The 12,581-nt window shown below is 40.1% G+C and overlaps 1 protein-coding gene across 2 annotated transcripts in view; it reads left to right on the top strand.

The window, feature by feature from the left end:
- The window catches only part of DIP2C (disco interacting protein 2 homolog C), a 657,451-nt gene that overhangs the window by 621,612 nt on the left and 23,258 nt on the right, over window positions 1–12,581 (top strand). For both annotated transcript variants that reach the window (XM_064285066.1, XM_064285065.1), the window contains 2 exons: window positions 177–234; window positions 3,172–3,246. In XM_064285066.1, coding sequence (XP_064141136.1) covers window positions 177–234; window positions 3,172–3,246 — 133 coding nt within the window. The remainder of the gene's footprint in view (window positions 1–176; window positions 235–3,171; window positions 3,247–12,581) is intronic.

Genomic DNA, 12,581 nt, shown 5'->3' with positions numbered 1-12,581 from the left:
GGGGCAGTTCTACCCTGTCCTATAGGGTCATTGTGAGTCGGAATTGACTGGACAGCAGTGGGTTGTTTTTTCTCCTAACAGCCAACCAGGTACATGACCAAATACTGATAGTTAAGAAAGAGAGTTGTTGGTACAGGAAACATATTTACTAATATCTTCTGTTTCTATGTTTACAGAGTCCGTTTAGTGGAAAGAGGGTCTCCTCATAGTTTGCCCCTAATGGAATCAGGAAAAGTAAGTATTAAAGGAAGAAATCTGTGACTCTCTGTATGTGTGAGCATGAATGTGTATGCTTTGAAATTCTAAGAAATGTGTTTTATAGACTTTTTTTTCCAAAAAGATTTTCTTGAAAGTAATATATCCAGACTAGGTTTGAGCATGAGTACAGAAACTCAAAATAGTAGTGTTTTAAACAAGTTAGGAACTTAATTTTTTTCTCATGTGAAGGAACTCTCCTCCATGGAATCACCAGGGATTCTAGCTCCTTCTGTCTTATTCTATTCTACTTGGCCTCCATTCCCAAGGTCATCTCAGGGTCTAAGATGGATGTTCCAGCTCCAACTATCATTTCCACATTCCAACCACCAGAAGGAGAAACAGAAAAAGGAGGAGGAGATAAAAAGTGCAAACCCTAAGGGAGGATCCCATAAGCTGCTGTACTCACACCTTATAACATTGGCCAAAATTTAGTCATATGTTCACATTCAGCTGAAAGGAAAATTTACAAATACCATATTGATCCTGAATATCTGTGGGTCTAGCTAAAAATCAAGTAGCCCTGGTGGCACAGTGATTAAAGCTCTTGGCTACTAACTGAAAGGTTGGCAGATCAAACCCACTGGCTGCTTTGAGAGAGAAAAAGACTTGGTAAATATTTCAGCCTAGGAAACCCTGTGGGACAATTCTACTATGTCCTATAGGGTCACTATGAGTCGGAATCAACTCGAGAGCACACAACAACAAAAACAGCTAGAAATCAGGCTATTACTTTGGAAATAGACAAAGAATGGGTATCAGGGGACAGCTAGTAGTTTCTGACACAGTGGTTGCTTTTTATAGAACTACAGGACAGGAAACCCATTTAAACTGATATGAAGATGTAAAAATTTTTGGTCCCAGTTATCTCAGTTGCTCCCTGAATGGAGGTCAGACTCTAAAAGCATTTCATGTTGCTTCAGGACCTTTTGTCATCTGTGTCTACATAACTAAAAATAAGAATTTTTCTTACTGATTCAGTTCTAATAATGTGAAATAGTACTCATCCCCCAGATTCTGGCAGAATTCTAGTCAACCACAAAGACCAGTTTCTGAAGTCTCACTTCAAACTTAGGTACAGGATTACTGTGTTCCAAGAGTTTTTGTGTTTTGACCATGTTTCAGATGTTTTGTCTTATTTCAACCATATACTATTACAGTAGCTGACCTGAGACAGACGGTAATCTAGATTTCTAGAATGAGATTTACTTTTACTTCCTTATATATGTACTGTCAGTAGAATTTGGAACATTTTCTAAGCTAAACTTGCTTTAAGAAGGAGGTGTTTAATATCAACATCCATTATAATCAAAGATGCTTATCTATAGGAAAAAATTCGCCGGTAGACTGAGTTGCAAATACAATGGAGAAGAGATGGGAATCTGTCACTGTAGACGTTCTGATTATAAATACAACACTAGAGCGTATCGGCAGTGGATGCTAAGCCTTTTACTTCTGGCCAACACAAAAGCACCGTACTTGTCCCTTCAGCTCTCTGATAGAACATCTGCCCCCTCCGCACTCCCCGACTCATTGAACGTCAACTCTGGTCCTCCTAATTCCAGAAAGACAGACATATCGCAGGATTCAAGGAGAATGGTCCTTATCCTGTTGTTGTTGAGTGCCACTGAGTCTAGAACATTGCATCACTCAACAAATGTTACTTCTCTTCCCATTTTCTTCTCAGAGTTGTCACAATGTAGAAAGAAAGCTAATTCTTTCAGTGTTCCTCCTTCTAGCATTGGGAAGCCATCATGAAGAAAATTGATAATTTTTTTCAATAATTGGTTACATCACAAAAAAGACAAAGTAGATGGGACACTTCATAAAAATTAAGTACTTCTGTACATCAAAGGACTTCATCAATAAAGTGAAAAGACAACCTACAGACTAGGAGAAAATGTTCAGGAACCACATGTCAGATAAGGGCCTGATATTTTATATATATATATATATATAGAAACCCTGGTGGCATAGTGTTTAAGTGCTAGGGCTGCTAACCATAAGGGTCAGCAGTTCGAATCTGCCAGGCGCTTCTTGGAAACTCTATGGGGCAGTTCTATTCTGTCCTACAGGGTTACTATGAGTTGGAATAGAGTCGAAGGCAACGGGTTGGTTGGTTGGTATGTATATAACTTCTACCACTTACCAACAAAAAGACAAACAACCCAGTCAAAAAGTGGGTAAAGGACTTGAAAAGATAGTTCAGCAAAGACAATATTCAAATGACCAACAAGCACAGGAAAAGATGTTCAACATCATTAGCCATTGTTGTTGTTGTATGCCATCAAGTCAATTCTGACTCATAGGTACCCTACAGGACAGGGTAAAACTGCCCCATAGGGTTTCCAAGGCTGTAATCTTTACAGAAGCAGACTGCCAAATCTTTCTCCCGTGGAGCATTTGGTGGGTTTGAGCTGCTGACCTATTGGTTAGCAGCTGAGCTCTTAAATCATTTTGCCCTACTGGGTTGTTTTTAACTCCATAATCAAGCCTGAGAACTTCATTGCCTGACTTCCTTAGTTTCCTGACTGCTACAGCCTCACCTTTCATTCATGCTTTCGGCCATGACGAGAGGCACAGTGTTCAATTTAAGGAAAATAAATTAATTGAAATAATCAAAAATTCATTTTTTATATACATCAGGCTATGTCAAATAAGTTATATCATTTATCATGTTTTTGTTTAAAACCCTGAAGCACAGGTTATATACCATTGTAGTAAAAATTACAATGAAAATGTAAGCATTGTGCTATAATTATGTAACGCTATTTTTACTTACTGCCATATTACTTTCTGAAAGATTTTAGAAAGGAAACTAGACAAATGCCATAAGGATAAGATTAAGGTTCATTTTTGCATACTATCTCCCTGTCTTTCTGTTCACTGACTAGAGTTCTCTTCTTTCTAAAACAGATACTTCCAGGGGTTCGGATCATAATTGCTAATCCAGAAACAAAAGGACCTCTGGGGGACTCACATCTTGGTGAGGTAAGTTCCAGAATGTTTTCTGTAAAATATAGCCTCAAAGATCAAATTTATTTTTCTGTTACATGACTTCTTTTGTCCCTGAAACCAGTAAAAACAACTCACATATTGAGCAGCTAAGATACTTCACTGGTCTCTTCCTGAAACAAAAATACAAGGGAAAGATTAGTCCAAAGGACTAATGGACCACATCGACCATGGCCTCTACCAGACTGAGTCTAGTACAGCTAGATGGTGCCCAGCTACCATCACTGACTGCTCTGACAGGGATCACAATAGAGGATCCCAGATACAGCTGGAGAAAAATATAGAACAAAATTATAACTCACAAAAAAAGATCAGGCTTACTGGCCTGACAGAGGCTGGAGAAACCCCAAGAGTATGGCCCCCAGACACCCTTTTAGCTCAGTAATGAAGTCACTCCCAAGGTTCACCCTTCAGCCAAAGATTAGATAGGCACATAAAACAAAACGAGACTAAAGGGGGACAATAGCCCAGGGGCAAGGACTTGAAGGCAGGAGGGGACAGGAAAGCTGGTAATACGGAACCCAAGGTCAAGAAGGGAGAGTGTTGACATGTCGTGAGGTTGTTAACCAATGTCATAAAATAATATGTGTACTAATTGTTTAATGAGAAACTAGTTCTATAAACTTCATCTTTAAAGTACAATAAAAAAAATTTTTTTTTCTCATGTCATTGATCCTCAATGCAAGTTCTGGTTAAATTGGGTAAGTAATGAATGATTAGAGAATACCTTAATGTAAGCTTTATTACTTACACGGGTCTTTGAAAGCTCAGAATTACAAAACGAAATTTAAGGAAGAATCAGATTCTCTTCAAAGAATTCAGAAAAGATAGAAAACTTACTTAACGTATGTGGACTGAGTATCCTTATTTCTCAGCTCTTGATTTAATTCATCTTCCCTTTGTTTTTTCATGTGCCTTCCCCCACTGCTCGGAATTTCATCAGGAAAAAGATAAAGGCTACAAAGGGAATAATGATACAGCTTAGAATCACAACAGCATCAATAAATGGTAGCAAATATATTAGAAAAATAAGAGTTGTATATTTATTTCAGGTCAGAAGATGAACAGTGGCACTTTATAGTTTTGCCTCATTATCTTAATGTTGAGACCCCACCCTGGTTGAATCCACCTCCCTGCACACCCTGCCCATGTGCTAGCTTCCGAATGTGGCTGGAGAAGACACATAAGCATGCTGCCAGGTCTTACCTTAAGCCCCCGACCTCTAGTCTCATATAGACCCTTAGTGCTGTTCAGCAATCCTGCCCCATTCTGGGCAAGTCACTCTCCCACTTTCTAGACTAAGTATGTCACACCTTATTGTTTCTCCTCAAGCCTCCAATTCTTTCTCCCCATCCTTTGATCTCAGCTAATCAACTTGTTTCTCCCACTAAGGAAGTAGAAGCTATCAGGAAAAAAAAAAACATCTACTAATCCCATCACCAGATGTCTCAACTGACTTGCCTTGTGCCAGTATATTTTATCTGGTCTCCCGTTATCCTGTCTAAGTCCAGACCTTCCATTGTGCATGAGGTTGAATCCCCTCTTGCCTAGCCAAGTACCTCTTTTCTGCAGTCCACACCTATCCTATCTCAGCAGGTTTTCCTCTTTACTGAATTATTCTTACCAGCACACAAACATGTAACTGAAATCTTACTAAAAACAGCAACACCAACATTTCCTTGGTCCAGCAACCCCTCTGGCTGTCATCCCATTTCTCTATTCCAAAAGAGTCGTCTGTACCAAATATTGACTGTCTCTTTTGCTTTTCTCTGTTGCACTCACTTCAATCACGCTGTCGCCCTCACTACTACATCCAGACAGCTCTAGTCAAGGTTACGAATGACTTTGTTGTTGTTGTTGTTGTTGTTAGGTGTTGTTGAGTCAGTTCTGACTCTTAGGGACCCTGCATACCACAGAGCAAAACATGGGTCTTGAGCCATCCTTGCAGTCTTTACTCTGCTTGTGCCCATCCTTGCAGCCGCTGTGTCGGTCCATCTCATTGAGGTCTTCCTTTCTTTCACTGACCCTCCACTTTACAAAGCATGATGTCCTTCTCCAGGTAGTGGTCCTTACTGATAACATGTCTGTCCAAAGTACACAAAACAAAGTCTTACCATCCATACTTCTAAGGAGCATTCTGGCTGTACTTCTTCAAAGACAGATTTATTCGTTCTGGCAGGCCATGGTATTTCAGTATTCTTCCCTAACACAATAATTCAAAGGCATCAATTCTTCTTTGGTCTTCCTTATTCGTTGTACAGCTGTTGCATGCTGTGATGGTTATGGTAGTGTGTTGACATGGCTGGACCATGATTCTGTGGTTTGGCAGTTATGATGTAGTTTGGCAGCTATATAATGATATAATCACCTCCATAATGAGATCTAAGCGGCCAATCAGTTGAAAGGGTGTCTCCTTGGGGGTGTGGCCTACATCCAATATATGTGGACTTTCTGGCAAAGCTTGTTGGCTGTTGCTCACTCTGGATCCTGCATCTGGCCTCCTGCTTGAGCTAGCAGCTTGCCTGCAGATCTTGGGATTCGTCAGCCTCTGTAACCTGTGAGCCAGTGGTCTGCCATTTTACTGGCCAATCTTGGGTTCAACAGGCCCTGCAGCTACATGAATCAGGAGAAGCCTCCAGTCTGACCCACGGATTTGAGACTTTCCAGCCTCTACAACCAAGTGAGCCATTTCCTTGATATAAATCTCCCTCCCTCTCCCTCTCTTTCTCTCTTTCTTGTTCTCTCTCTCTGGTTCTTTTATTTATGTGGTGGCTTATGATGGTTGATTTTCTAATGCTGAACCCTCCTTGTATACCTGGTATGAATCCTACTTGGTTGCGGTGTATTATTTTTTTTTGATAGAATAATGAAATTCTATTGGCTAGAATTTTGTTGAAAATTTTTATGTCTACATTCATGACATGTTTTGGTTTGTAATTTTTGTGTGTGTGTGTGGTGTCTTTGTCTGGTTTTGGTATCAGGGTTATGCTGGCTTCATAGAATGAATTCAGAGGTATTCCTTCCTTTACTGTGTTCAGAAATAGTTTGAGAAGTACTGGTGTAAGCTCTTCTATGAAGGTTTGGTAGAAGTCTCCAGTGAAGCCATCTGGGCCAGGGCTTTTTTTGTTGGGAGTTTTTTTTTTGGGAGTTTTTTTTATTACCTTTTCAATCTCTTCTCTTGTTATGGGTCTGTTCAGGCTTCGAACATAGTTTTGTGTTAGGTTGGGTAGGTAGTATGTTTCTAGAAATTTGTCCATTTCCTCTAGGTTTTCAAATTTGTTATAGTTTTTCATAGTACTCTGATCCTTTTTATTTCATTTGAGTCTGTTGTAATGTCCCCCATTTCATTTATTTGGGTTATATGCATCCTCTCCTGTTTTTCTTTTGTCAACGTGGCCAGGGGTTTGTTGATTTTGTTGATCCTTTCTTATAACTAACTTTTGGTTTTGTTGATGCTTTCTACTCTATTTCATTTATTTCTGCTCTTTATTATTTCTTCTGGTATCTGTGGGATTCTTTTGCCGTTCCCTTTCTACTTGTTCAAGTAGTGTAGCTGATGTTTTGATTTTGTCCCATTCTTCTTTTTTGATGTGTACATCTATTGTTGTGAGTTGGCCTCTGAACACTGCCTTTGCTCTGTCCCAAAGGCTTTGGTATGATGCGCATCATTCTCATTTGATTCTAGGAACTTCTTGATTCCATCTATTATCCGGTAGTTTTTAAGCTGTATTATTCAGTTTCCATGTGATTTTTTTTCCTTGCCCTTCCTGCTGTAAATTTCTACTCTGATAGCATTGTAGTCAGAGAAGATACTTTGTATTATGTCAACATTTTGGATGTTGTCGAGGGTTGCTCTGTGGCCTAAGATGTGGTCTATTCTGGAGAACTTTCCATGTGTGTTGGAAAAGAATGTGTACTTTCGACCTGTTGGATGGAGTGTTCTGTATATGTCTATGAAGTCGAGTTGGCTGATTGTGGCCTTTAGATCTTCTGTATCTTTGTTGAGTTTCTTTCTAGATGTTCTGCCCTTTACCGAGAGTAGTGTGTTTAAGTCTCCTACTATTATTGTGGAACTGTCAATTTCTCTTTTCAGTGCTGTTGGAGTTTAATGTATTTTGGAGTCTTCTCACTGCATGTGTAGACATTTATTATGGTTATGTCTTCATGATGGGTTGTCCCTTTAATCATTATATAATGCTCTTCTTTGTCTTTTCTGTTGGAATTTTGTTCTAAAGTCTATTTTATCTGGGATTAATATTGTCACTCTTGCCCTTTTTTGGTAGCTGTTCGCTTGATAACTTTTTTCCCATCCTTTGAGTTTTTATAAATTTCTGTCTTTGTTTCTAAGGTGTGTTTCTTATAGACAACATATTGCTGGATCCTGTTTTGTTATCCATTCTGTCACCCTATGTCTCTTTTTAGGTGCATTTAGGCCATTTATATTCAGTGTAATTATTGATGGGTATGAGTTTATCGCTGCCATTTTGTAGTACTTCTTTTTATTTATTTATTTATTTTTGGTGCTGCTGAGGTTTTCTTTGTTCCTATTACTCTCCTGTGCTGAATTCCTTTTGTTTGTGGATTTTTTGTTTTCATTTCTTTTGTTTTTGTAGATTTTGTGTTTACTGAGATGTTATGTTATTCTTCTTTATTTTGATGAGTAGTTTTGTTAACTTGCTTTGTGGTTACCTTAAATTTACCCTTATCTTGCTAAGTTTCAACCAGTCTTTTATTACTTAGTATTGCTTTGCCTTCCTCTCTATTAGAAAGTTCTATCCGTACACCATTTATTCCCTCTTTTATTGTCTTAACGTTGTTGCTATTTACAGATTAACCTGTCCAGTTTCCTGTTGTAAATCTTTTAGTTTTGATTAATCCTTGAGAGTTCATTTTTACTTTGGTATCTGGCTGGCGCACTCTTGTATCTTAGATTCAGGCTGTTGTCTGATGTTTGTTCTCAAACTGAAGGGACTCCCTTTAATAATTCTTGTAAATTTGGTTTAATTTCTGTTTATCCAGAAGTGTTCTTAATTTCACGAGCATATTTGAATGTTTTTTTTCTTTTTTTATTGTGCTTTAACTGAAAGTTTACAATTCAAGTCAGTTTCTCATACAAAAACTCACACATTGTTACGTGACCCTGGTTGCTGTCCCTGTAATGAGACAGCACATGCCTCCTTTCCACCCTGGATTTCCCGTGTCCGTTCAACCAGCTCCTGTCCCCCTGTGCTTTCTCATCTTGCCTCCAGACAATAGCTGGCCACATAGTCTCCTGTGTTCACTTGAGCTAAGAAGCACACTCCTCACCAGTATCATTTCATGTCTCATAGTCCAGTCTAATCTTTGTCTGAAGAGTTGGCTTTGGGAATGGTTTTAGTTTTGGGCTAACAGAGAGTCCAGGGGCCATGTCCACTGGGGTCCCTCCAGTCTGGGCCTTTCTACAGGAATTTGAGATCTGCATCCCACTTTTCTCTGCTCCATCAGGGATTCTGTGTTGTGGACCCTGTCAGGGTAGTCACTGGTGGTAGGCAGGCACCATCTGGTTCTTCCAGTCTCAGGCTGATGGAGTCTCTGGTTTATGTGGCCCTTTCTGTCTCTTGGCTCATGTTTTCTTTGTGTCTTTGGTGTTCTTCATTCTCCTTTGCTCCAGGTAGGTTGAAACCAATTGATGCATCTTAGATGGCTGCTTGCTAGCTTTTAAAACCCTAGACACCACTCACCAAAGTGGGATGCAGAACGTTTTCTTAGTACACTTTGTTAATGCCAATTGACCAGCTGTCCCCTGAAACCATGGTCCCCAGACCACCGTCCCCCCCCCACCCCCCCACCCCCCGTCCCTCAAAGTGTTTTGGTTGTATTCAGGGTGCTGACTTCCCTTGTATTGCATGTTGTCCTTCCCTTCACCTAATTCTTATCTATTATGTAGTAAGTGAATTTCCCCCTCCTTCCCTACCCTCGTAACCATCAGAGAATGTTTTCTTCTGTGTTTAAACCTATTCTTGAGTTCTTATAATAGTGGTCTTATATAATATTTGCCCTTTTGTGACTGACTAATTTCACTCAGCGTAATGCCTACCAGATTCCTCCATGTTATGAGATGTTTCATGGATTCATCGTTGTTCTTTATCATTGCATAGTATTCCATTGTGTGAATATACCATAATTTGTTTCTCCATTCATCTGTTGATAGGCACCTTCATTGTTTCCATCTTTTTGCCATTGTAAACAGTGCTGCAGTGAACATGGGTGTGTATATATCTATTCACGTGAGGGTTCTTATTTCTCTAGGATGTATTCCAAGGAGTGGGATGGCTAGATCATATTGTAGTTCTAGTTCTAGCATTTTAAGGAAGCACCAAATTGATTTCCAAAGTGGTTGTACTATTTTCAATTCCCGCCAGCAGTGTATAAGTGTGCCAATCTCTCCACAACCTCTCCAACATTTATTACTTTGTGTTGGGGTGAGATGGTATCTCACTGTAGTTGTGATTTGAATTTCTCTCACAGCTAATGATCATGAGCATTTCCTCATGTATCTGTTAGCTGCCTGAATGTCTTCTTTAGTGAAGTGTCTGTTCATATCCTTTGCCCATTTTTTAATTGGGTTATTTGTCTTTGTTGAATTGGAGTTTTGCAGGATATACTATTGACTGGGAATTTTTTATTTCAAGTTTTTATATGTGTCATCCCATTGCCTTCTTCCTTGCTTGGTTTCTGCTGAGTACTCAGAACTTAGTCTTATTGTTTCCCCTCTGTATGTGACTTTCTGTATTTCTCAAGCTGCTCTCAGAATTCTCTCTTTGTCTTTGTTTTTAACGAGTGTGATTATGATATGCCTTGGTGGTTTTCTTTTGGGGTCTATCTTATATGGGGTTGTTGAGCTTACTGGATGGTCAGCTTTTCATCTTTCATGATATTAGGAAAGTTTTCAGTTAGCAGTTCTTCAGCAATCCTGTCTGTGTTTTCCATGTTCTCCCCGTTCTGGAACTCCAATCACTCGCAAATTTTTGCTTTCAGTTGTAGCCCACATTATTTTCAAGGTTTCTTCAGTCCCTTTTCTGATTTGTCACCAAAGTGGTATCCAAGTATTGGTCTTCAATTCCATTGATCCTGTCTTCCATCGTTTTAAACCGGCTCCTCAGACCTGTGACACTATTTCTGAAATCTTGTTGTTTATCTTTTGAATTTCTAATTACTGTTTTTGTATGATTTCTAGTTGTGAATTTATTTTGACTTTTTTTCCTGTATTATTTTCTTGAGTTCTTCCATTGTTTTTTTCTGATCTTTCCATGGTTCTTTCTGCCTTTTTCATGATTTTGTCTATTTTTTCCTCATTTTTTGTCTACTTTTTCCTTTAACTCTTGGATAGCTCTGAATATTAGAGACTTGAATTCCCTATCATGTAGTTCCAGTGCCTTTTCTTCTACTGGGACATCATCTGGTAGTTTGTTTTGGACGCCTGCTGGAACCACCCTGTCCTGTTTCCTTACATGTTTTAATGTTTTCTGCTGTCTTCAGGACATTCAGTAGTTATTTTCTTCATTTTTTGATTGCAGATTTGTTTCATCCTGCTCTTTTATTTGGTTATGTCTGAGCAGGCAGGCTGTGCATTCTTCATTGTTTACTTGTCTGTGGGAACGATGCTTCTCACCACCTTGTCCAATGGGCAGGACCAGTGGCTCAGCTATGGTGCAGCAGGGCAGGTCCAGCTGAAGGGGAGGGGCTGGAACGGGTTATTTGTGGCACGTAATGGGGCTGCCAGGGTGGGGCCAGGGGTCAGTGCAGGGCAGGTTCCAGTAGACCATGCCTGTGCAATGTTCAGCACATAGTGCAGATAGGCAGGAAGGAGGGCAGAGGTTGTGATATGTGAGCTAAGTAGGTATGGGAAAGAAGAGAGAAACAGGAGCCAAAAAAAGAAGTGCTGAGGGAGCCTACCACTGGAGTGGCGCAGACCTGGGGAAGCCACGTGTCAATGGCTTTCTAGCCAGGCAGTGAGGCACAGCCAGTCAAGAAGGGACACATACACCACATGCAGCTAGATGAGTGGGAGAAAGGAACAGAAGGAAAGGAGAGAGAGATAAGAAGCTAGATTTAAAAAAAGAGGGAAAGACATACACGGCTAGGTGATTGGGGGAAAAGGAATGTAGACAGAGACAAGAAACCAAGAGAAGGAAAAAAAGAAAAAAAGATGCCAGGTAGTTGGGAGAAAGGAAAGGAAGGGCGGTGGAGAGAGACAAGAAACCAAGAAAAAAAAAAAAATGCCCCAACAGAGAGCCCACCAGAAGCGGGTCCCCAGCTGAGCGGGTGCTGCACAGCGCCTTCAGAAGGAGTAGAGATGGCACACGGCACCAGGTGTTTAGGTGAAGGGTAAAGAAAGGAGGTAGAGAGAGACAAGAAACTGAGGAAAAAAGAAAAAAGACAGAAAATAAAAATGCTGCAAGGGAGCCCACCGGAAGTGGGTCCCCACCTGATCAGCCCTGCACAGCCTGTCAGGAAGGAGCAGAGATAGCACATAGCAGCAAGTGTTCAGGAGAAGGATAAGGAGGATGACGTCCCAGTAGAAGAAAAGGCACTGGAACTACATGATAGGGAATTCAGATCTCTAATATTCAGAGCTATCCAAGAGTTAAAGGAAAAAGTAGACAAAAATGAGGAAAAAATAGACAAAATCATGAAAAAGGCAGAAAGAATCATGGAAAGATCAGAAAAAACAATGGAAGAACTCAAGAAAATAATACAGGAAAAAAAACGTCAAAATAAATTCACAACTAGAAATCATACAAAAACAGTAATTAGAAATTCAAAAGATAAACAACGAGATTTCAGAAATAGTGTCACAGGTCTGAGGAGCCGGTTTAAAATGATGGAAGACAGAATCAATGGAATTGAAGACCAATACTTGGATACCACTTTGATGACATCAGAAAAGGGACTGAAGAAACCTTGAGTTTTCTAGGGAGACAAGAAAAGAAGAAGAAAGTAAAAAAGAAAAAAAAATGCCCCAAGGGAGACCACCGGAAGCAAATCTGAAGCTGAGTGGCACTGTACAGCCTATCAGGAAGGGGAGGAGATGGGACACGGCACCAGGTGTTCAGGAGAAGGGTAAGGAAGGAAAGTAGAGGGAGATGAGAAATCAAGAAAAGGAGAAAGAAAATAAAAATAAAAAGATGCTCCAAGGGAGATCACTGGTGTGGGGCAAACCAGCAAAGTGGCTCCCCAGCGGTACGGCACTGCACAGTGCCATGTAGAAGGAGCAGATGTGGCATATGGCACCAGATGTTCAGGAGTAAAGAAAGGAAGGATGGTAGAGA

Source organism: Loxodonta africana, chromosome 4 (genome assembly GCF_030014295.1).
Source record: "Loxodonta africana isolate mLoxAfr1 chromosome 4, mLoxAfr1.hap2, whole genome shotgun sequence".
Classification (NCBI taxonomy): domain Eukaryota; kingdom Metazoa; phylum Chordata; class Mammalia; order Proboscidea; family Elephantidae; genus Loxodonta; species Loxodonta africana.
The sequence above is the reverse complement of the archived record's forward strand: the minus strand, read 5'-3'. Positions and strand labels throughout refer to the sequence as shown.